The 24,074-nt window shown below is 39.4% G+C and overlaps 3 protein-coding genes and 1 non-coding gene across 4 annotated transcripts; 2 read left to right on the top strand and 2 right to left on the bottom strand.

The window, feature by feature from the left end:
• Positions 1-44: 44 nt before the first annotated feature.
• On the top strand, positions 45-13,363 carry LOC116246468 (mediator of RNA polymerase II transcription subunit 14). The gene is made up of 8 exons (XM_031618360.2): positions 45-437; positions 2,142-3,218; positions 3,658-3,752; positions 5,598-5,772; positions 6,272-7,313; positions 7,406-8,436; positions 9,485-10,602; positions 12,082-13,363. The coding sequence occupies exons 1-8, from the start codon at positions 234-236 to the stop codon at positions 12,887-12,889; spliced, it is 5,550 nt and encodes a 1,849-aa protein (XP_031474220.1). The 5' UTR covers positions 45-233; the 3' UTR covers positions 12,890-13,363.
• LOC116246508 (U4 spliceosomal RNA) lies at positions 9,131-9,278 on the top strand. The gene has a single exon (XR_004170696.2). It is a non-coding gene; the product is annotated as a U4 spliceosomal RNA (small nuclear RNA).
• Positions 13,364-14,939: 1,576 nt separating the features above from the next.
• LOC116248025 (protein OSB2, chloroplastic-like) lies at positions 14,940-17,736 on the bottom strand. The gene is made up of 5 exons (XM_031620587.2): positions 17,218-17,736; positions 15,824-15,962; positions 15,656-15,737; positions 15,445-15,551; positions 14,940-15,323 (listed from the first exon to the last, which is right to left on the bottom strand). Exons 1-5 carry the CDS (start codon positions 17,583-17,585, stop codon positions 15,144-15,146), a joined length of 876 nt encoding a protein of 291 aa, XP_031476447.1. The 5' UTR covers positions 17,586-17,736; the 3' UTR covers positions 14,940-15,143.
• Positions 17,737-20,475: 2,739 nt separating this feature from the next.
• Positions 20,476-23,388, bottom strand: LOC116249331 (histidine biosynthesis bifunctional protein hisIE, chloroplastic). The gene is made up of 5 exons (XM_031622583.2): positions 23,106-23,388; positions 22,502-22,747; positions 22,311-22,406; positions 22,052-22,203; positions 20,476-20,835 (listed from the first exon to the last, which is right to left on the bottom strand). Exons 1-5 carry the CDS (start codon positions 23,307-23,309, stop codon positions 20,631-20,633), a joined length of 903 nt encoding a protein of 300 aa, XP_031478443.1. The 5' UTR covers positions 23,310-23,388; the 3' UTR covers positions 20,476-20,630.
• Between the last annotated feature and the right edge of the window lie 686 nt (positions 23,389-24,074).

Here is a 24,074-nt window from a genome sequence, read left to right as displayed (position 1 = left end):
GGTATAAAAGAAACGGCGGAGGCTTTTCGGTCCTCTTCGGCATTTCGCTCGTTCGTTATAGAGGGTGGGGGGGCGCGATTTTGCCCTCTTTTTCTCTTCCTCGTCGGGAATTGATGAACACCGCCCTAGGGCAGCGCCGAAAGAAAGACGGATTCCTGCCCTAGGGAGCGGCAGCTTTCATGATCGAACTGGAATAGGTGGCCGGAGTGCCAGGAGTGTGGCCGGTGGAGGAGATGGCGGGCTTAGGTCAGCAGACGGTGGAATTCTCCACGCTGGTCCGACGTGCCGCGGAGGACTCCTTCCTCTCGCTCAAGGAGCTCGTGGAGAGGTCGGCGGGGCAGTCCGACTCGGAGAAGAAGATCAGCCTGCTCAAGTACATCAACCGGACGCGGCAGCGCATGCTCCGCCTCCACGTCCTCGCGAAGTGGTGCCAGCAGGTCAGGAGATTGTGGTTCACTTTGCTTCTTGGTCCGGAGTTTCGATTTATTGGTTTTTTGAAGCTTCGCGTGATGTTTTTCAGCCGTAGTGTTTGTGTTGACGCGGAAGCATCATTTTTTTGGCGGAATTAAATAAATGAATCGGTTTAATTTGATTTAGTGATTGCTTTGCCGTGTTTCTTTTCTTGCGTAGCTGTGCGAAATATTAGATTCGCGGGACTTTCCTATGTGTAAGATATTATGTGGTCTGGAATTTGAGCTGCTGAATTCGATTCTCTTGAGAAGGCGCCGTTTCTCTCTCTCTCTCTCTCTCTCTTTTTCCTACTTCGCATTTTATTCAGTTTTCTTAACCTTCTATTTTCCTTTAATTGATCAGTACAATGTGTTACAGAGTTGGTGTTTTCTTGTTTCTGATGATTCTTGCTGCTAAATTTGCTTAATTTCTTATTTGAGCCACAGGTGGTGTTTCTGACTTTTGTTGGCGAGCTGTTAACTGCCTTATTTTAGGGCGTGTAACTAGATAGTTGTCTAAACCTTAACTAGATAGTTGTCTAAACCTTGGCTACTTCGCTTGATGAAGCTTTCTTTCTTTTCTTTAAGGACTTTTCAAATACTTTTGTCGGGATGTACGACTGTTTACGTGATTAATCTGAGAACAATGAAACATTGTAGTAACCTGCATTATTTAAAGAACTTGAAAAAGAAGCAGGTTTCCTTGATGTCTTAAAACATTAAAATCAAAAAAAGAAGAAAAGAAAGCATTCTCAATGTCTTAAAACATTAAAAAAAAATCCTAGATACCTCCTAGACAGTTGTTTAACTGCATTAGTGGTTGCCACCATCCGAAGTATGGTCTTGTCCCCGGCTATGCCCTTGACTTGATTTGTTTTTAAGCTCCTGCAGTTGAGCTTGATCTTGTTGGAGTTGTAGGCAACTAGGCATGGATTATATAAATAAATAAATAAATAAATAAATATATATATATATATATATAGTTATTTATGTTTAGACCACTTAGGAATTGTTAATTAAAGGATAGGGATGTAAAGTTAGGAATGAATTTGCTCAATCCCTCATCAATTGCAAACTAATTCACGTACACCCTTTCTGTAGCATATTTAGGACTTTTAAAATGTTCAGCTGTTCAATTTCCATTTACTCAACGCCAACAAAGGTCCAATGACAATCGATATCAGTTCCAGAGGCATCATAGATTTCATCTGATTATTGGATAAGATGTTGTGAAGAGGTAAAACTTTGGAGGAAAGAAACATTTTGTTTCTTCAAATATTTCTACCCATAATAAATTCCTTTCATGTTTGATGGGAAACAAAAAAAGTGAGTATGAAAGTGTGGAGACAGTGGAGCCTTGTGGAAGAAAATTTCATAGGAAGAGAAAGTTCATAAGGTACACAAAAAAATATCTATGCAAAGTTTTTTTCATGTTCAATAAGGACAAGTAGAAGCTTGTGGCCATGTCCTTCCGTGAAAAGGTTTGGAATCCCACACATTTATCTGGATACTAATGCTTTAGAATGCCTGAGTGTTAACTTTTTAAGGCACTTGCGTCTTAGCACTGCAAACTGCAGTGTTGTTGTGAAACTAAGGTAGTCTATTATTGATCAATGGGCTTGTCATTGAATTTATAGTTACTATATGCAATCGTGGTTCTTCTATTAAATGCTCTAATTTATGTTTTTTCAGATCCCGTTGGTCCAATATTGTCAACAACTTGCATCAACTCTTTCAAGTCATGATACTTGCTTTACCCAAGCTGCAGATTATTTGTTCTTCACACATGAAGGATTGCAACAAGCCCGTGCCCCTATATATGATGTTCCATCAGCTATTGAAGTTCTTCTTACTGGAACGTATCAGCGTTTGCCAAAATGCATTGAGGATATTGGCAAACAAATTGTGCTTCCTGAGGAGCAGAAAAAACCTGCTTTGCTAAAGTTAGACACACTTCTGAGGTCAAAATTACTGGAGTTATTGCTGCCAAAGGAAATTTCTAAAGTTACAGTATCTAATGGGACTGCACAACTTTGTGTTGATGGAGAATTTAGGGTGATGCTTACTCTGGGATATCGAGGATATCTATCGATGTGGAGGATATTGCATTTGGAGCTTCTTGTAGGTGACAAAAATGGGCTTGTTAAGTTTGAGGAATCGCGTAGATATGCTTTTGGTGATGAGTTGGAGCGCAGAATGGCTGCTGCAGAGAATCCATTTATGACATTATACTCTATCCTTCATGAATTCTGTATTACACTTGTGATGGACACCAATATAAGACAACTCCAAATACTTCGACAGAGTAGGTGGAAAGATGCAATTCGCTTTGATCTCATCTCTGATGGAGCAGGAGGACTAGGTGGGCATGTTCAGTTACCTCAGGATGCCGAACCTGAATCAGCTACTTCAGGCCAAAGAACCCCTGGTTTAAGAATTATGTACTGGTTAGATCCTGATAGAAGTAGTGGGGGGACTGATTCAAGTTTATCACCTTTCATTAAGATTGAGCCTGGCCAAGATCTGCAGATAAGATGTTCTCATAGCACCTTTGTCATTGACCCCATGACAGGGAATGAAGCAGAGTTCTCACTTGATCAAAATTGCATTGATGTAGAGCAATTGCTGTTAAGGGCTATTACCTGCAACAGGCATACGCGCTTGCTTGAAGTTCATAAAGAGCTTAGCAATAATAGTCAAATTTGTCAGACTGCCGGTGATGTTACACTTAGATGCTTGTCTGATGAATCTCAGGCAGACTTATCAAAGGTAATTTCTGAATGTTACTGTGTACCTTATTTGAGTAAATGTCCTTGGCATGAGTAGTTCTCTTTTTCTTTCTCATCTCACTGCTTCCACGAGCCATTTTACTTGTTTGCATGACTGCGTCAAATGTGATTTTTCGTAGGACTGTATCTGAAAGTTTTCAACTTTTTACTTCTCTTGGACATCTAGCTGTTAACAGAATCCAGTTTCTCAAAACCTGATTTAGCATAGTCTCCTCAATGGTATTTAGAGTTGTCAACTACGGCAAACTGGTTCTTGGAAATTGCTGGGTCTAAAGAATATTGAGTTTCTGAATTTCTAGCACACCTCATCAGTGGTGATTCTTTTTATTTTTCTACCAGCTGTGCTTCTTATGCTAATGTATTCTATTTGGAATTGTTTTTTCTTTAGCATTGTCCGTAATTATTTGGACTTTTTGCAGGGTAATTATAAGTTTGATGTCGTGGACTGTGGGGAGGAAGTATTGTGTGTTCGGGCTTATGGATCATCATATATTACTCTGGGAGTAAACATCAGGTTTTTTATATCACCATTTAACTATCTTACAGATGAAATAAATTATATCAAGTTCATAGATCATCAGTGAAAGCTTTAACTATTATTGTTATTATAAGGCTATTGCAGGATTTTACAATTACCATAATTATCTTGGTGTGCCATGCACGTCAACTAGGATAGGAGACAATCTTAATGCCTAATGACTTCTCTGTGGATACCAATTTCATTTGTCTCAGACGGTCATGAATCTTGCAGCTTCTGATGGTGCTGATTTTATATTAATTTAGATGCTGTGCACTGACATGGCACTTCATGCTTTCTCAACCGAAAAGATAGTAGTATAGGTGTCATAAAAATAGTTTAAGTTGCATTATCTGAGGTGGGACTTTTGAAACAGATTATGTTCCAGCTTCCGCGTCTGAAGTGGAAAAGGGGAAGGTGGATTAAGTTTTGTATTTTCTCGTGGTAAAATCTTCAATAGTGGTCCTTAATGGTTCTGATTGACTGTTAATAAGCTACCAAATGATGACAATTGGCTGCACAATAATTTTATAGTATAATTTTTGGAGTGGCAACTTTATTGATTGAACAGTTGATGTAAAAAATAGTTAATTCAGCAAGAAAAATCATACCAGCAAAGTGCCTCTAGTGTTAGCTTATCCTGCAGTCACATTTTTGCGTCTTTCATCTTTTACAGAATTGAAAACTGTGATCATGAACATTCCACTAAATGTAAGTGATTGTCACCTTCCTAATTTTGGTTGAGCTGGAAAATATTTGGAAGGAGGCAGGTGGCTGCAGTTGCATTCATTTTCTTTTGGGTATTTTGTACCTGCTTATCAATCGGCAGGTAAGTGTGTGTTCTGTCTCCAGCCATGTTAGAGTTTGACTTGATTCCATCTAAAATTGCTAATCCTTCTGGCCTCACCCACTCTAACCTGGTAAGGTTATTTCCTAGTACGGTGTCATCAACCTAGATGTTCCCTAAATCCACTACTCCCCTGAAGGAGTTTCTTGATGTCTTAATAGAGCCAACAAAACATGTGAATCTCTTTCCATGGATTTGGTGTCAAGTGAAACACAGAGACATACTATGAGACAGTTGAGGTCAATGAAGAATCCTTACTGTTCTTGTTTGAAACTTTGAGTCGTAATCCACTACCTCTGATCTTTGGGCTGCATATCTGGAAACTGTAAGACCATAACTTAGACATCTATACATGATTATAGAAGCCTAAAATACACCAATTGTTTTGAGGTCAAGTGGAAATGTATACCTGATTATGACCTACGTACTAGCTTCAATCCTGCATGTTGATTGCCATCTTGGTTGCATGTCTCATGCCACAATATATGCCAGCGGGCATGAGGCCCAGCAACAACCAAAAGGCTTCATTGTTAACTTTCTTGTGGCATATTCTGTAAATATGTTTGTCTCACTGGAAATCCACAGATGTATGACTCTTTTTTTAAGTTTGTACTTGTAAGTAAACAAGAAGGGCATGAGGCCCAGCAACAACCACAAGGCTTCATTGTTAACTCTCTTGTGGCATAATCTGTAAATATGCTTGTCTCACTGGATCCACAGATGTATGGCTCTTTTTTCAAGTTTGTGCTTGTAAGTAAACAAGAAATCCATAGGATATCATATCAAAACAAATAGTTTAACTTTCATGGTTGTCACCTTGTTATGGTGCTTCTTGCTGTCAATGTGGTGCATATCAAAGTCTAGCTGCTTCTTGTTGTGTAAGAAGTGGTACTAAGTTGCTAACGTGGTCCTAGCTATGTTGTGTTTTAAAGTGTTTTTCTTGGCTTTCTAATGGATATTATTTGTTCTATGCATGTCAACCACTGGAATCACAGGAATGGCTCTTATGTACTTCGATCTTCAAAAAACATTATTTCATCAAGTGCATTGTTAGAGTGTGAAGAAGCATTAAACCAAGGGAGCATGACTGCGTCTGAAGTCTTTATGGCTTTGAGGAATAAGAGTATTTTGCACTTGTTTGCATCAATGGGCAGATTCCTAGGCCTTAAGGTACGTGAATGCTTAGAAAAGGTCTATATTTCTGAAGTTCTTTTGACTGTTATAATGAATTTGTCTCTTTGGCTTGCTTTGGTTTTAGATGCATATGTTTTTTTTGTTTCCTTTTCATTTTTCTTTTGTTGATCAAAGTGATCCGGTCTTTCTTTGTTATGCATACCAAATATGGAGACAGACAATGGAAACCTGATACAAAAATCAATGTGAAACATTTGGGTAGAGAATTTTTTCTCCAATTCCTTTCAGGGGGAAAAGTTTTTCTCGCAAGGCATGCACTAGCTGGCCTACTAATATGAATATGCACTTCTCCACATTTTTTTTTCTTTCTTTGAACGTATCTAATGATATTATGCATATATAAAGACCTCGTGATTTGGTGTAGATTTAGTTTGGTCATTGCTGTTGTTTATAGATGCCACTCTGCAGTTCATGTTTCTGTAGTGAGAATTCCTCTTGTTTAGTGCTTTTGACTTTTACAGTGTATGCTTTTCAGGTGTATGAATGGGGCTTTTCAGTTGCTAAGTTGGCCAAGATCATCACCTCTGGATCAGATTTGTTACTAATGGGGTTTCCTCAATGTGGAAGCTCCTATTATCTGCTGATGCAGCTAGATAAAGGTTTCAAACCACTATTTACACTTCTGGAGTCACATGAAGATTCATCTGGGACTTCTGGTGTAGTTGGTGATATTGGCAGTATCAAGCGCTTCAAGAAAATTGACATAAGCAAGATGCATTTGGCAGATGATGAGGTGACCTTGAATCTTCTGGACTGGGAAAAGTTAAATATTTCTCCGAAAGATGTTGCTATAAGAGATTCTTCAGAACATGGACTTTCTACTGATTTTTCACATGAAGGTTCTATTCAGACTATTGGTTGTAAGCAGTCGACCTTTGCATCCGTTGTTGATGAGGTGTTTGAAATTGAAAAAGGTGCATCATTACCTCTTTCTTTACCGAATAAGAGTCAAATCTCATCCGTGACTACACCATCTAGTTCTCCTCTTTGTTCAAGTCAATTTACCTACCAAGGAATGAAAGTAGGGTTAACCTCCTCAAAGTCTGATGGAGGCGTACAGGTTCCACAAGCTAATTTTTCCAAATTTTCTGCGGGGGTCCTGCCAATGAGTAATGCTTCCTATGCTCCAAACAGTATGAAGAACATGCTTCATGGTTCTGCAATAAATTCTTTTTCTTCAACTGGCCCTGTAAGAAGCCCACCTGTTCCAAAACCATCACTGCCAAAATCTGATATAGATTCTTTATCATTTAGATCACCAACCCATGCTGTTGATGCTAGTCTCTACTCTGCAATGGATGAAGATCCATTAAAAGGACTTAATGAAATCCCAAAGGAGCTAAATGCTTTGGTTTCTGGAGGTAGGGCCAGTCATTTGGTACCTTCTGCTCGAGCAACATCCCGAGGTTCCACTGTGACTGCAAAATCCAGCGGGCCGAGAAGTTCAGTTCCCACTAGTTCAGTTGGTTCTCCTATGAGAAGTTCTGGATCCAGCTCAAGAATGGCATCTCCCACATGTAAGATCCAACTTGTTGTGTATGTGCTGCTTCCGTATTGCCTTCCCATTATCTTATTATTATCTCTCTCTCTTTTGATTCTCCTTCTGCAGGTCAGACACCAGAATCTGGAACACCTCATAGCCCCACTTCTGATGCAACCACAAGAAATGAGAAAAATCTTCGAAAGCGTTCTATTTCAGCAATATTAACCAGCATTCCTTCATTACATGACTTGACAACTCTATCTGGACCACACAAAAGACTGAAGATATCCGAGTCCGTCAGCTCACTTCATGCTGCTTCACCAGATACTTGTTCTTTTTTGTTGTCATCTAAATCAGAGTCTTGCTCTTATGGGAATTTGTTAGCCAAAGCAAATCATGGGCATGCACCTTCTAGTGTATATTTTGCGGTCCTCCTCCATGTTGTGCGTCACTGTTCTCTCAGTATTAAGCATGCCAGACTTACTAGCCAGATGGATGCTCTTGACATCTCTTATGTAGAGGAAGTTGGGCTGAGGAACCCATCCTGTAACTTATGGTTCCGGTTGCCACTATCTGGTGATAATTCATGGCAGCGTATATGCTTGCGTCTTGGTAGGCCTGGAACCATGTGCTGGGATGTTAAAGTTAGTGACGAGCATTTCAGGGACCTGTGGGAGCTTCAGAAAGGAAATACTAGTACTCCATGGGGATCTGGAGTTCGAATTGCAAATGCATCTGATATAGATTCTCATATTCGTTATGATTCAGAAGGTGTGGTGCTCTGTTACAAGGTTGTTGAGGAATCAAGTATTCAAAAACTGGTGGAGGATTTAAAACGGCTTTCTAATGCACGCTTATTTGCACTTGGCATGCGGAAAGTACTAGGTGTAAGAATAGAGGAGAAGCCAGATGATGCTCATGGAGGTTCTGAGGATAAAGGACAGACTGCGGGAAAGGGCACAGTTGATGTTGCTGATAAAGTATCTGATCAATTGAAGAAGTCCTTTAGGATTGAAGCTGTTGGTCTAATGAGTCTGTGGTTTAGTTACTTTGGTTCAATGCCTGGAATAGTGGTACGTTTTGTTGTTGAATGGGAAACAGGTAAAAAGGGATGTACTATGCATGTTTCGCCTGACCAGCTGTGGCCTCATAGCAAGGTTAGCTCTCAAAGTGGGCATAAATGTCTTTTTGATCTTTATGTTAGTTACTTCTGCTGCTCGTGTTGGTATCAATTTGCAAACGTTGGTCCCATCATACGCATGAATACACACCCTTGTTTCCAGCTTAATTATAGCTAATAAAGAAATTGAAGTTGATGAAAGGCATGTAGATGTGAAAGGGTTCCCAGTTGGTTCTTATTGGCTCCTTGATTCATGTTGTTACTCTATCCTGGATGACGTATTTATATATGCCTTTTCATCTAGGCTCTCAATTGCTACTTGCAGCTCTAGGGTCTTCATTTGTTTGTTCTCACAAGTTCTTTGTATCATCCAATAGGTATCAGTGTGTTACTGTCACAAGGTGTTTTTAGCCTTGCTACTCTCATATTGATGCTCAGGTTTGGGTTCAATATGCTTGCCAGTCTAAATTGGCAGTGTACCCCTTCATTGAGTCGTTAAGCAGCTCCATCGACTAATTATGTAGGTTTTACATGGTTCAAAGGACGGACTTTGAAGTTTGATGACTTGGAAAATTTTCTTGCAGATAGATTCCATTTTCCTTTTCCTACCTTGTTGAAAATATTTAGTACAATTGATTATGTTCTTGATCTTTTGTGAAGTTCAGTTTGTGGAATTGTAATATTTCCAAGATGCTACAATTTTTTTTTCTTCTGATGAGGGTTAATAAGGAATCTTTGCGCTTGGGGCAATGACGCAACTAGTGAGGTGAAACTGAGACGTGTCAATTGCTGGTTGAAAACTAATAAGGAAAATGTTTTTACATTCTGTTTCCATAGTATTTTCCTATCTTGTAGCAGTTTTGCAGTTAGCAGTTAACTTTAGGTTCTCACTGTCTTCCTAGTGAATGTTGAAACTTTTTCTGGTTGAAGCAGTTGCTTGTGCTGTTGTTGTAATTATAATCTGGTTGGAACCTGAACATTCTTCTTACTCAGAATCCTTTTTGTTTTTGTTTTGAGTATCAGAATCTTTTGATTTTCTGATATTTTAGTTCTTAATTTAATTAGAATTTTTTATTTCCTTGAAGTTCTTAGAGGATTTCATCAATGGAGGTGAGGTATCTTCTCTTTTAGACTGTATTCGCCTCACTGCTGGGCCTTTGCTTGCTCTTGCTGGTGCAATACGACCTGCACGTATGGTTGGTCCTGGTTCTCCTGCAGTCCACGCCACAACAGTTAGCATGCCTACAGTCCCTAGACAAAACGCTATTTTATCATCTCAAGGATTACTTCCAGGAGGTTTGTCTTCAAATGTGAACCAGCCACAAGGTTCTGCAGCTGCGAATCCTGTTGGAGGCACATCTACAATGGGATCCACTGGCAGCCATGGTCCTCATAACACTGCCATGCTCTCTGCTGCTGGAAGAGGTGGACCTGGAATAGTTCCTAGCTCACTGTTGCCTACAGATGTAGCTGTTGTGCTGAGGGGTCCTTACTGGATACGTATCCTCTACCGTAAAATTTTTGCAGTTGATATGCGTTGCTTCGCTGGTGATCAAGTCTGGTTACAGCCAGCAACACCTCCAAAGGGTGGTCCTACTGCTGGTGGATCCTTCCCTTGTCCACAATTTCGGCCATTCATAATGGAGCATGTTGCTCAAGGGTTGAACAATTTTGATACCAACTTTAGTGGGGGAGCACCAAATGTGATTGGTTCCATGAATTCAAGCACTACAAATCCAAGCTTAAGTTCTGTGGCTTCACAGCCCACTGCCACCACTGGTAGCCGAGTCAACACAGTCACTTCTCTTGGATTTCCTAGGTCTGGTACGATGATTGGAAACCAGGGGGTTAGTTTGAACCGAATAGGCAACAGCCTGCTTGGAGCTTCAAACTTGGGTGCGACAAACTCAGGCTTGCCAGTACGCCTTCCATCTGGGACTACAGTCCCGGCTCAAGTTAGAGGAGAACTAAGTAGCGCTGCTTTCATTGGTCTTGGAGATGATGGTGGCTATGGAGGAGGGTGGGTTCCTCTTGCTGCTCTGAAAAAGGTCTTGAGAAATATCCTGAAATATTTTGGAGTCTTGTGGCTCTTTACTCAGTTACCTGACATTATTAAGGAAATACTTGGATCAATCTTGAAAGATAATGAAGGAACACTCTTGAATTTGGACCTGGAGCAACCAGCCTTAAGGTTCTTTGTGGGGTAAGTGCATCTATATGAGATGCTTTCTTTGGTCCAAATGATTTTGTTTGTAAGCATCTAATCCCATGTTAGTTTTTACCTGTGTCACATGCTGCACACTCATGTACAGAACAGTTTAACAAAAATTAGTGTGGGCATGGTGTGTGAGTGTGAAACAAAAACTGTGAAGAAATAATCATTATGTTGTAAACAACATACGATAGAAATATTTACAGTTTCAAAGGTTTTGATATGAAAAAGGATAATACAATTTACCTAATGAAGAAAGGGCTATGGAGTTGTAAATGATTTATAGGAAACACAATATTGGAGTCTGTTATAGTTGCCTGCATGCAAAATTAGATGAAAAAGTGCATAAAATATGTGTAGTGCACAGATCACGGCTATGACTGTCTCCAAGCAGTATCCCATGTCTGTACCTGTGTCATGAATTTCAACATGGGTGCAGCTGTCATTTGGCCAGTGTCTGTGTGATATAGGTCTTTACCTTCTCTTTTCAAGAGTGTCATCTTTGATTCAGACATTTCTTATACTGCCAAGTTCTTGTGAAATGTTTATTGTTTTGATTTTTAAACTTTATAAAACTAGAAATTAAGGTGGTTATAAATGACATTTTGCTCGCATGAATCGGCAGGAATCTGAGATGAAGGGCAAAACAAAGAATATTCCCACCGCTAAAGTGAATGCACTTCTAGGCCTCTTCCTGGCTAATGAATTAATCCAGTGTTTCAGGTTTCTGCCATTTATTTCTGCAGAGCTGTTTCATATGCAGGGAAGGGGCTGCTAAGTGCAGTTCTTTGAATTGAACATTTTATTGTACAAAGTGCATAAGCAGATGTCAAAATCCAAAATAGTAAAAAACCAATGAATCCTTCGTATAGAAAGAGACATCTTCTTTAATGGGAAAAAAATGTTCTCTCTAGTGGGAGGTTGGACATCTCATTCCTATAAATGATTGGTTATGCAGTAGACCAAGGTTTTCATCTGGATGCTACGGTTGGTGTTTCTGAAGCTGTTACGTTTTGGTTTTCATCTTTTACTGAAATAAATATATTGTTAGGTTAAGTGGAATGAAGGTGAGAGCTCACTTTTCTTTGACCTCTATATGGAGCTAAATTTACTCATCTGTTGTGGGATATTATGGAATCTGCAAGATGTTGCGCACAGAGATAAAACTCAGCAGACTTAGGCACACATATGCACATATACATGCACATAGATTGTTTTGATGCCTATTTGCAAATTGTGTGTCTCTTGCTGAGGTGTGTATTCTTCAAGAGCACACACACATAAAATACTAATGCTTATACCGTTTGGATTTTTTCTTACATTCTATGAATATCACATAAAAGAAATGATCAGGGGCTCAGGTCACATCCGACATTCACTTAAAAGAGTTATGCTCCTATGTTTTAATTGTTTTCATTTCATTATAGTCTATTTTTGTCATACTAACATCATTTTCATTTTCTGTTGCAGGGGTTATGTTTTTGCTGTCAGTGTGCATCGTATGCAGCTTCTACTCCAAGTGCTTAGTGTCAAACGGTTTCACAATCCACAGCAGCAGCAACAAAATCACAATGTGCAGGAGGAGCTCACTCCATCTGAAATAGCAGAAATTTGTGACTACTTTAGCAGGCGTGTAGCATCAGAGCCTTATGATGCATCTCGTGTAGCTTCTTTTATCACCTTACTAACACTTCCCGTTTCGGTTCTCCGTGAATTCCTGAAGCTGATATCCTGGAAGAAAGGGTTGTTACAGGGGCAATTTGGGGATGCCGCTGGAATGCAGAAGCCTCAAATTGAGCTGTGCCTCGAGAGTCATGGTGGTTTTTCTGCAGATGAACACACAGAAAACTCTGGCCGCGGAGTGTCAAAAAGTAATATTCACTATGACCGGGCACATAGCTCTGTTGATTTTGGCCTCACCCTGGTTTTGGATCCAACTCATGTACCACATATAAATGCTGCTGGTGGTGCAGCTTGGCTTCCATATTGTGTATCCATTAGATTGCGATACACTTTTGGCGAGACAACACAAATGTCTCTTCTGGGAATGGAAGGGAGTCATGGCGGGCGAGCTTGCTGGACACGCCTTGAAGACTGGGAGAGATGCAAGCAGAGAGTAACAAGGGCAGTAGAGGTTTATGGAAGTGGAAATGCTGGTGTTGATGGCAACCAGGGAAGATTAAGAATAATAGCAGAGTTCTTGCTGCGGGCACTTCAAAACTCTCTGCAGCAACTAAGAGACGGTTCTGCTGCAAATGTGACATCTGCTGCAACATGAAATCACAGACCAGAAGATGAATATTATCCTGTATTTTTTCACTGTTCACCAGTCATGCTGCAGGCACTAAACGTTAGATCCCAATTATCTCTTTTCACGATTCGTCAGTTCTTCTGGAATACATTTGCAGCGGACTATGGATGTATAATAAAGTCGCTGTTTTCCAGCGTCAGCTAAAACTGGAAGATTGAGGGCACCCCTAACAAAAAGGTAAGAGTTGAATTGGGTGGAAGTCGGTCGTAGGATGTACAGAGATGATGGTGAAAGGCAAGGGTTTTTGTAAAATTGGTTGGAATTATTTACAGATGTACAGTGACTGATGTAATAGTACTTGGATGCAGTAGATTCATAGAGGAATTCGTGTTGAAAATTTTGAGCACTGCCCTCTGGTTCAAGATGTACGTGCAAATTGGTGACTAGTGAGGCTTGTATGTGGTTTCCAGCCTTAATAATTAAGGTGGTTTATATTCTCTCTCCCGTTGTTTTTTCAGTGTATTGGTCGAGTGAAACCTATTACCACACCGTGAGAGGGAGTTCCATTCATGCGTGCAATATTTGGTTCGTGCTCTGAGGCCCCATGTCTATGGGAAATGTGGGCTATAGGGGACGTAATGTTTTTTAATTTTTGAAATAATTTTTGTATATGTTCTCATTATTACCGGTTAATGTAATCTTGTGAACTGATAGAATGTAAAAGATCAAGGCAGTTCTGACCTCGGTAATCGTGTATCCGGTGTCGATTCGGTTGTGATTTCATAAAAGTCCCTCCTGTACACTACTATGTCCCTGGCCTCCTTCGCTTTCTAGTGGTAGCCGCTGGCGCTGCCGATTTGTGGCTCTCACGAGTTGAACGAAGCTGGAAAAGAGCGAAAAATGAATTTGTGACTCCCCGCTCCTGAAAGCAGACCACATAGCTGCCCCCGATAACGATAGCCAGCAGCCGTGAAGAGGAAGAAATTGATTTTCAGCAGTATAGAATGATCGGTGCGTATTGCTGTGTAATTCATTTAGTTATGGTCGATATATACACTGTTCATCCCCGAAAAGTGGAAGGTTATGTGGACTGCAACTTGGTGATGCAGTTCTGTTGAATATTAGATGAACCTGACCGCTAAAATTCCAATCGTCTTTTGTTGTCCGACCTTGTTGGACAAATTCTACAGTACTCGGCTGGTTCTCATTTTGTCGTGAAAAAATATTTACCGGAAAAACTGCCTATTACGAACCACCCACCACGTTTCTCAGAGGCCTTAAAATATCGCGATAATTTTGATTTCCCAGATTTGTCTACAAAATAAATGAGAGAGAGAGAGATGATTTGGTACAATCTGGATTTTACAGTTACTTTTTCAGGAAAAAGTATGTCGTTCTGTGTTAAAAGCCTACGACCATCTATCGTTGCGTCTAACAAGAAATCACACCTCAATGGAATTTCAGTGATTTGAATGCTTTTTTCTTTATCTAAGGGGTCATGGGGAATCCATTTTTTAGGCAATTTTGGTTGAAGCATTCTTGGTAAAAATTGGAGGGTCGCAAATGGCACGTTCTTCAATTCTAAAGCTATGTACGTGGAATACAATTTTTCTGCAGTACTATTATGCACTTATTGGATTATGAACGGTTGCAGTCCCTCGATCAATGTGCAGAACCATATTTCTATTCAGGTGAGATTGGGGTTCTTGGAGTAATGATGGTAGACACCAGACTTAGGGTACCATACATGCCTGCTCGTGTCACATGAACCATAGGACTAAAATCATGTGTTCCTTCCTCCCACGGAGAAACCTCTCTCTTACTAAATCACCTATTAAAGCGTTAAAAGGTATTCCATCCGAAGAACCGGCCTTGCGTGATACGCTGAACTTCTGGAAAGCATTTTAAAGACCCTAACTTTTCAGAACTTGAATCAATTATTAGTTAATCGTGAATTATGTCCTGGTCCTATAACTCACTCAGCAGGGTCATAATCATGGGAAAGATTCAAAAATTTATGAGGTTAATCAACAAGCCAACATTTTCTTGATATGATCAAATCAGAGCTACTCCAACAAAAACCAAAATTAAGAATTTTATACAGAAACTTGGCACCAACAAATTGATAAGAGACGATTAATACTGGTCGATAAAAGATGACAAATATACAAATGCAGAGGAAAACTGTGCGCATTGAACTAAATCATCTTAATATGGCAGGTTTTTTTTTTTTTTCCAACCGCGAGCAAAAATGAGAGGAGCTCCCAGGGAATCAGAAGGGCTAGAGGTCTTTGCTGGATGAGAACAAAAACTGCATATTTGACTCGTCTCTTTGGAGAGACTGCATTTTTGAGTCGAGGACAGCCAGCTGTGACTTAACCCATGACGGATTGTTCCTTCCTTCTATCCATAAAGCTTCTCCAGTGTCCTTGTGCTTGAAATCTGGGTACTTAGGATTTCTCTGCAAAAGTGAAGACAAGTTTTGCATCAACAACAAGAGCAAAATAATGGTTAAAGCTAGAACCTCCAGCATACGCTACTCTCTGTGCACTATTGCAGGCATGTGGTGAGAGATCATCTACCTTGCTGCTCCTGTTATCCCACCATTCAGAAGGGTTGGCAAAAAACGCTTGCCATAGCTCCTGAGTCGTGCCTGTCTGAGTTCCAGAATATGTTCCACGCCTTTCACCTAAAAGCCAACAAAACAAAGAGTTTTCGGGACCAAGAAAGGCTAGTTCCAACCATGTTCTGACTTCAGAAAAGAAAGGTTCAAGGGCGAAGAAAATCATGCACCTGAGTTCATGGAGTTTTTATCTGATTCATATAACGAGGAACCTGAGCTCTTCTCAATGAAATTTAGCTGATTGACGACAACCTACAAGAGAAGCAACATTTTAACAGTCCATGCAGAGAAACGCTACATGAATGAGCAGATAAAGGTAGCAGAAAGTAGAACAAAACCTTGTAGTATGCTTGGGGTTTATCATCATCTCCATTAACTACATCTGATACAAGCCTGCCAGATACATAGATTCTCTGGCTTTTTTCCATGTGCTGAAATGCCACATAAGCCAACTCATTCCAAAATGTCAGACCTATCCTGCAGAAGCAACAGAAATTGAGCAAGCTTTTTCATGCAGCTTATAATGGAAAACAAATGGCGTTGCTCTAATCAAATCCTTGCCTACACAGCTCAGTTTTTGCTATATGGCTTTCAATAACATATTTTCATGAAACATTGACACGATGGTCCAGGAACTCAAACGATGGAAACAGCATGCTCGCACACATATATAAAACGTGTAATATGATTCTCTTAAGGTACGGATGACACACATACATAATGTGAAACAATGAAGTTGGAGAAAATGATTCTCAAAATATACTTCTGTGCAATACATTTTTATGCATGCCTTGAAGGTCCCTGCAATCTGCATGCGCTTCTTATGCTTTCACGATTTCACTATCAACCTAACCGATAAGCTTGCTTATAATAGTGTTGTCAATTCAAATTCAACTTCACAGTATTTTCACCAAGGACTCACCTTTGCCCTTTGTGTATCAATGCTGTCAATCACATGGATTACGACTTGGTACCATAGGCCTCATTCATCAAGATACATTTTTTTGCATAAGTTTTAGGCTTTAGCACATAAAAACTGAGTATTCCCTAATATTTTGATAGATGTAAAACACAGGTAAATAGATACTAGGAGGTATAGAAATCGTCACTACGGACGCAACTTCAGGCTTAATTATCATGAAGTTCATCTTCTATGCTTTCTTCTCCAATTGCTCAAAATTTCTCGAGGCAGCAATGCTATCAATTTTTTAAGCTCATTTTCGATTGTAATAAATTATATTCGCTTCTGGATTTCAAAATAACACGAATAAAAAGATTAGATCAACTTTTTAAGATAAAGTCATGCTTTGTTCAAAATTTTCCAACTACGAACTCCCAGATATAACAAGTCTATACTATCTTAATTAGACTAAATACAAGACATTTTCATTTATAGTAGAGTAGCACGCAATGCATAATGAGCTTTAGTTCTATCATTACATAAAAACACAAGAAAACAGAAAGAAAGACAGGTGCTAAAGTATCAGATTCTATCGGCACTTGCTACGAATGAACGGATAGGAGCAACTCATGCTAAGAACATGGTGAAACCATCACAAATATTCTTTAATTCGTTCGCTGATGGCAGTTGACAAGCCTAAAGCAACACCAATATCAATTCATGAATAACAAGCGGAACGAAACTATCGAGAAAAGGGGATTTTTCACAGCTTCCCCAAAGTCGTATCTAGAAAAGCCAGAGACTGAAAAACATTTGAACAAAAAACTCAACCAGAGTGTCTCTGTGGCCGACGTTTTGACGGCAAGTCGAGTCCAAGCAAGAACCTTCCCGCTATCCAGGTGCTTAATTTGAACAGGCGTCCCAACAACACCGATGAGATTGACGGAATTGGCGAGCTCTTTCTGCCAAGGGATTTCAGACGGCCGCGGATAGACCACTCGTTCTTCCTGCACGAAGTCGGTGGTGTACCGGGCGGAGCATTTCGGAAAATTGTACCGAAGACCAAGCTTATCCGTCCTTTGCACAGTAAATTGGAGAGAGACAGCGGAATTGGACTTCAAAGGCGAGAGAGGAAGATGGTTTCTTCCATAGATGATTTTTGATATGGCTGGAGCCGCAAGCCCAAACAGGGATGCCATCTCCGTCTCTCTCCGTCGCTCGGTTTGGAGATGGAGAGGCGAGAGAGCAATGGAACCAACAGGATTAGGCCATATCTCCCTCCCCCTCTCTCTCTCTCTCTCTCAAAGGGTTTAAGATGGGAAAGTATGAAAGGAGGTTTTGAGGCTGTGGAGGGATTGCCGTGATTGGGTAGACATTGACCCGAAGACACGATAAAAGTAAAAGGTTTCGGACCTAATCTTGGACACATGAGTGTGTGAAGAACGGTCCATGCTTGATCATAGTTTACCAGTAAATAAAACAAGGTAAAGAAAAAAAAAAAACAAGCGATGTATGAATAAGAAGGCTTTATGGGCAGGGGTGTAGTTGCCGTGTCTCTATTTCGATTTTTGTAGGTATAAGAAGGATGATGCATAAACGCTATTCACTCCGATATAGTTAATATATGTATAAGGAGGAAAGCAAATGTTCACAACTTATTGAAAAAAAGTAGTGGTTTTAGAACTACCATTTAAGCAAATTTGCCATGTTCTATAAGGTTTTGGTACTCCCTGCAGCGGCATTTGACCCCTTATTGCTGCAGAACGGTGGGTTTAATGTAATCGTGTGGTTACTTGGTCAGCCACTACTTATAAGTTTTGATGTTAACATCGGGTTTCTAACAGGAATGTCCTTTGGACATATTAGATCTTTTGGCATTGTCTTCTTGTTTCAAAATTTACCAAAGTACGCATAACTAATAGTAATGTAACAGGAGCGCCTTACGTTTCAAAGACAATTTATTTGACTGCCTGTGGTAAGAAAACATTTAACAAGAACTCGCTTTTGGATGGAAAATGTTTAGTTCTAACCATTGTTTGCTCATATTTATCAGGGCAGGTTTGTGTTTCCAAATTCTTTCTGGTCAGGATTAGGCGCTGAATAGACCAGGGTTCTGGTCTTGTGATGAGTATCTTTGAGCAGGGAGGTGCATGCCTCGTGAAGAACATGATTCGGAGGAAGAGGAGGCAAAGAATCTACACCTATAAACAAAGTCCTCTAAAGCTATAATTGAAGTCTGACGTAAATTTTTTACTTTTTTTTTCAATAGTTAATTTTTAAAAATCTGGTAAATGCATGAAGCAGAATGCATGTATTGAAATAAAGGTTCAAAATCAAATCAACCAAGCTTAATTAGTTTAAGCGACTGAAATTTTAAGATTGGCAGGACTTGTGAAGATGTCTGCATGGGTGCTCGCTAGCTATTTTAAAACTTGCACAAAGGGAGAGGGAAATAAGCAGGAGAAGAATCACGGACACACACACACGCACGTGTGTGTGGGCTAAAGCAACAGACATGGAAAGAGTCGAAAAAAAAAAGATTCACAAAGCAGTCATCAACTACATCAAGTGGTAGGGAGAAGGCTTGATCTCCAAATGGTATAGAAATTCCATTTCATCTAAATTTTATATTGCATCAACCTATTTAATTTTCAATGTTTGGCTGTAAAAAATGTTATAATATACCAAATGGTTAATAAAGTGGAACATGCTGATGCAATAAAAGATTTGGTTAAGATATGATTTGAAGTTCAAGCCTCCTCCGCCTTTCTAGCACTTCATTGGGTGTAGTTGATTATTGATTTGAGATTTTTTTCCTTCTTTATTGGCTTTTTTAAACTTCTCTTCAGATTTTAAATGTGAGGAATGATTTTTGGAAGATGTGGGACAGTGTTTGATAGAACACGGTTATGTTTCTTGAAAGTGTATATGCTTGGAATAGATGTTCTAAGAATATTATGATCACGGATGTATAAAAATACTTCACCAAAACAGAGGTACCCTGCATCAATGGAGCCGTCCATTTTTTTCTACGATTTTTGTGAAAAGAAGATGGTCATCAGAAAAGTTTTATCATTTTTTTATAAGGTAATAAAAATCTGATCCCCTAAATGAAGTATCTTGACAGATTGTCACTAACAGGACCATTAAAATGCTTAATAGGTTCATAAGCACAGACAACAGGAAAATGGCCCTTTTTGGATCCTCTTGCGTGTGTGTGTGTGTGCCTACTGCATATGCAGATAGGTTTTAGTTGTAATCCTATATGCTTTCATGCTGAATTTGTCATGTTACATGAAGACTTACATGTGGGAGTTAATTTAGTTATGTACACATTAATTTAGCTACGTGTCTGTTTCGGCAGGTATAAAAGGTGCAGAAAGTGGTTTGATTTGGCATGTTCTTTCAGTGGATACGGGAAGAGACTTGCCATGACTATTGAAGCCAAGGCCACGTCACATATACTGATTTTTTGTTAGTTAGTTGTCTTGATGAAGTGTCGTTCCTGTTCTTCAGACGGCACCAATTGGTGTCAAGAGAATTTGATTCTCTTGGAGTTACTCTTATGAACAATAGATATAATTAGGCTTCTCTTGGAGTTATTCTTATGAACAATAGATATAATTAGGCTTACTTTCACCTCATTGATGATTGCTGTTATGGACGAATCTTTCTGCAGAAGCACCATCTGAGCAACTTCTCCTTGCAACGCAAGTTTTTGTAAAAAGATGAATGCTTTACCAAAATTTTCTTTAGATATACAGTGTTTGAGAACAAGCAAAGTGAAAACTAACCATAGGCACCTAAATGACATACCGCATGTTGAAGTGAATCTCATGGTTAGATCAAATCACACACACACACAAAGGAAAAAACCAGGTGCTGTAAAGATGCATGCTCAAATATGCTGTAAAGATGCATGCTCAAATATGCTGTAAAGATGCATGCTCAAATACATAACCATAACTCCAGTAGGCTCGGTTGCTGCCTGTTCAAAGTTCAGACGTATTTTTGCAGAAAATATACAACCGTATAGCATACATGCACATTCGAACTGAAGACATCACTTCCCAGAAAGTTTGCATCACAGAGTTCGAAGTTTTAGAAGCTTCATTGATAGCATTACTTCAAAGTCCAAAATAAGACATACATCATGGTTGTAGCCTTTCACTAGAAGAAGAAGAAGAAGAAGGCACAACATAGGGTCAGAGTGAAACCAATAACTTTAGTCTATAGCCGGGTTCTCAGTGCTTTGGTTTTCTACTGCTCTTTTCCTCAATACCTGACTGAGAGAATCTCTCTCTGAGGACTGCAAGAACTTCCTCCATCTTTACGCCCTTATTTGCAAGCAGGACCATTGAGTGATACAGTACATCTGCCATTTCCGATGCTGTCCGTTTACTTTCTTCAGCATTTTCCAATGTTTGGCACAACTCGCCGGCCTCTTCCCTGGAGAAAGCTACATCCCATGATCAGAACTGAAATACAATTTAGTAACAAGAAGGTAACCTTTAACCATCGACAGAAGGAAATAAAACCCTCAAATGAGTACTTTTCTGTTAACTAGAGATTGCAATGGTTGTATTCTACAAGAGCATTTTGAACCATATACGTAATTACTGATGCATAAGCTACTCCCTGAACCACCTTAATAATCTGTGAGGTATGAAGATTTAAAGGAATTGAGTAAACAAAGTACTCTGGTTCTGCACACACAATTCCTATCCACAGCTGAAGCCGGAAGTAGAGGACCTAGTTCAATCATCTGCTGCAAATTTTATGTTAGATCGTGGAAATCTTCTCCACGTAAATAAACAACATTTCACAGGAATCCTAATGGCCAAATCTATTAGCCTCAAATGCTAGAAATTCGAACAACAAAGATGAATCAGACCTCAAAATGAACAGCTCAACAAGAATATACTATATGATACCAGCAATGTGCTAGAAAATCTCGTTTTCTTCCTTTTTTTTCCATTAAAGAGTCGTTAATATCCAAGATTAGTGTACAGTTTCGTCCTTGGTGTGCATGTGTGTGTTTGTGTAATGCTATGATTTCTTCTGTTTGGTTGTTTCTTTTAGATGTTTTTCAAGATAAGTTACTTTAGCAGTTTAAGCATATCTAATTATAATATTTTTAATCAATTACACGACAATATTTTTCTTCTGCTAAGTCTTCACCTCTTACGTTCTTCATTTTTCTTTTTGTTCGTTCATTCATTGTCTCAGCTATCTAATCATACTAACATAGTTCCATTACTGCTTCATTTTTCTCATTTTCCTCAAACATGCATCTAAGTCTCTGGTATTACATTTGAAGGAGGTGCCCTGGCAAAATCATCAACAGAGTTTGACTATATGATTTCACCGTCACACTTTACCATATACCATGGTCAGGCATTTTGAAAAATCCGTAAAGTATCTAGTTAATATTTAATAATGTGAACTTGGCTCAAGTACACCAAAAAAATGCTCAGCTACCAAACTGAAAGTGGTAACAGTCACAAGTCATAACAAATAAATCCATAAAACGAATCCCTAAGGAAGAAAGGAAATTATTGACAAAATGGATAAAATATATTAAACCCAAACCAAATGCATATGTTCTCATTTTGAAGGGAATGAAATTTAATCACCAACGTTATGCACAAGAAGACATATATACCTGATCTTAGAGCACAGTAGCTTTTCATCAAGCAATAGCTTCTTCGTCCATGAAGGCTTGGCATTTTGTGCCTCTACAATTTCAGCTTTACGTTGAGCTATAGTGGATTCAAGAGAGTACAAAGTCGTTAACGCCAGCCTGTTTTCCTCAACCTGTAGAAAGATGAAAAGTAACGTTTCATAGAGCAGTATATTCAATCTAAGAACGCATGAATCTCAATCTAACAAAAGAAGCTCAGTAAAAGGCTAAGATAAAAAACCTGAGGAAGTTTTAGCACGTCAGCAACTGATGTGTAATAGCAGGTTTCTGCACCTGTGTGACAAGTTGGTCCATCAGGCTTCCCAAAATAGATTATCTGCAGAAAGAGTAAACGAACTCAACCTTCTATCTGGCAGCTTCATACCATAGACGAATATGAGTTTCCTTAGAGAAGAAGCGTAAAACACTCACCGAATCCCGATCACAATCAAGAAAGACATCATGGACATTGATAAAATTCATGGAGGTTTCTCCTTTAGTCCATAGAGACTGCCTGGATCGGCTGTAAAAAGTTGCTTTGCATGATCTGAGGGTTGTAGCCACAGCCTCCCTGTTTGCAAAACCTTGCATCAGAATGGCTCCAGTGTCTACATTTTGGGCAATTGCCACCACCAAGCCTTTGTCATCCCATTTAATTCTATCCAACAATAAATTCACCTACAGTAATCACGATTGATCACAAAATTTAATATAATTTTTTTGGGTAAGCACTAGACTAAAGATTATTGGCGCCCAAGAATCTTTAAGCCTAAACATCATTCAGGACTTGATTGAAGACTAAAATGCTTGGACTGAAGACTAAAAATCCATCAATTTGATTGGAGATGAATGGCTTAGCAACCTCACGAGTTCGAGATTAGAGATTCTCCCTATTCTTATGACCACGCCAAATTAGGTCACCTTCTTTGTTCTCCCTGAGAAGAGCTGATGAACGCCAGAGGCTTGCGAGGAACTAAACGATGGGGATCCAACGTTCATCTCAAATGGAAATAAGGAAAGAAGAGGGCGTGTATACCTTGGCATCATCCAAGTGAGCTTCGTATCTCTCGAGGGGAGATTGGTTACTCTTCTCGACGGAGACGGCCATCCTCACGACCGTGAAGTTCCTCGGAGATTTCACGAAGAACGGAGATACAAGTGTGGATTTTCTAGGGTTCCACGATAGCGTAGAACCACCTTGGATCCAAGCTCTGCCGGGACAAGAAAGGGACGCAGCCATGGCGCTCGCCGCCCTTTCTCCCTCTCTCTCGCGACTAAAATTATTGCACTCTAGCGAGCGAGTGCTCACAAACGGATTATGTTAATTGAGCAAGCACTGCTTTGAAGAATAATTTCAAGAATAAGGACATTACCAAGACATGACACATACGTCGTTAACGTTATTAGCATTGTTGTCACTGTAAACGTTGACAGTCTTGCTGCTATCTATTCACCTTATTGAAAGTCCTGTGACCAAGGAAATGCTGAAGGAAAGAGAGCTCTAAGCGATATATTGACTAAATCATGAGAAAAAGATTAAGTGCCTAAATGAAGTGCAATCGAAGATAGTGAGCAGAAAATTGAACTAAATCTGTGGAAGGTGGTTTTATATAAATATTGAGAAAGATGCCTGAAGTTAAAAATATGAAAAAGATGACGAGGGCAAAAAGAAAAAAGTTAAAATTTGTGAGAAACTGTCGTATGTTGGAAAGCAGGTTCTGAATGAAATTTTTCATGGTTTAGCTGTCAGGGAATTAATAATGTATTGAAAAGTAGTTAATATGTGTGTTGCAAAGAAGATTAGTTTAATGAAGTTTTAGGAATAGGCAGGCAGACATTTACTGAGAAAACTGACGAACCCATAAGCGTTGCTCGACAAATTTGTTTCCACATTCATAGGGACTTTTTTCAGTTCTTGACAGAAACCAATGCTTTGAAGTTTGAACATATTGCGAGAATTTTGATTTCCCGGATTCGTCTACAAAATACGTATGAGAAAGAGAGA

This window comes from Nymphaea colorata, chromosome 1 (assembly GCF_008831285.2).
Source record: "Nymphaea colorata isolate Beijing-Zhang1983 chromosome 1, ASM883128v2, whole genome shotgun sequence".
Classification (NCBI taxonomy): Eukaryota; Viridiplantae; Streptophyta; class Magnoliopsida; order Nymphaeales; family Nymphaeaceae; genus Nymphaea; species Nymphaea colorata.
This window is presented reverse-complemented; position numbering and strand designations above follow the sequence as displayed.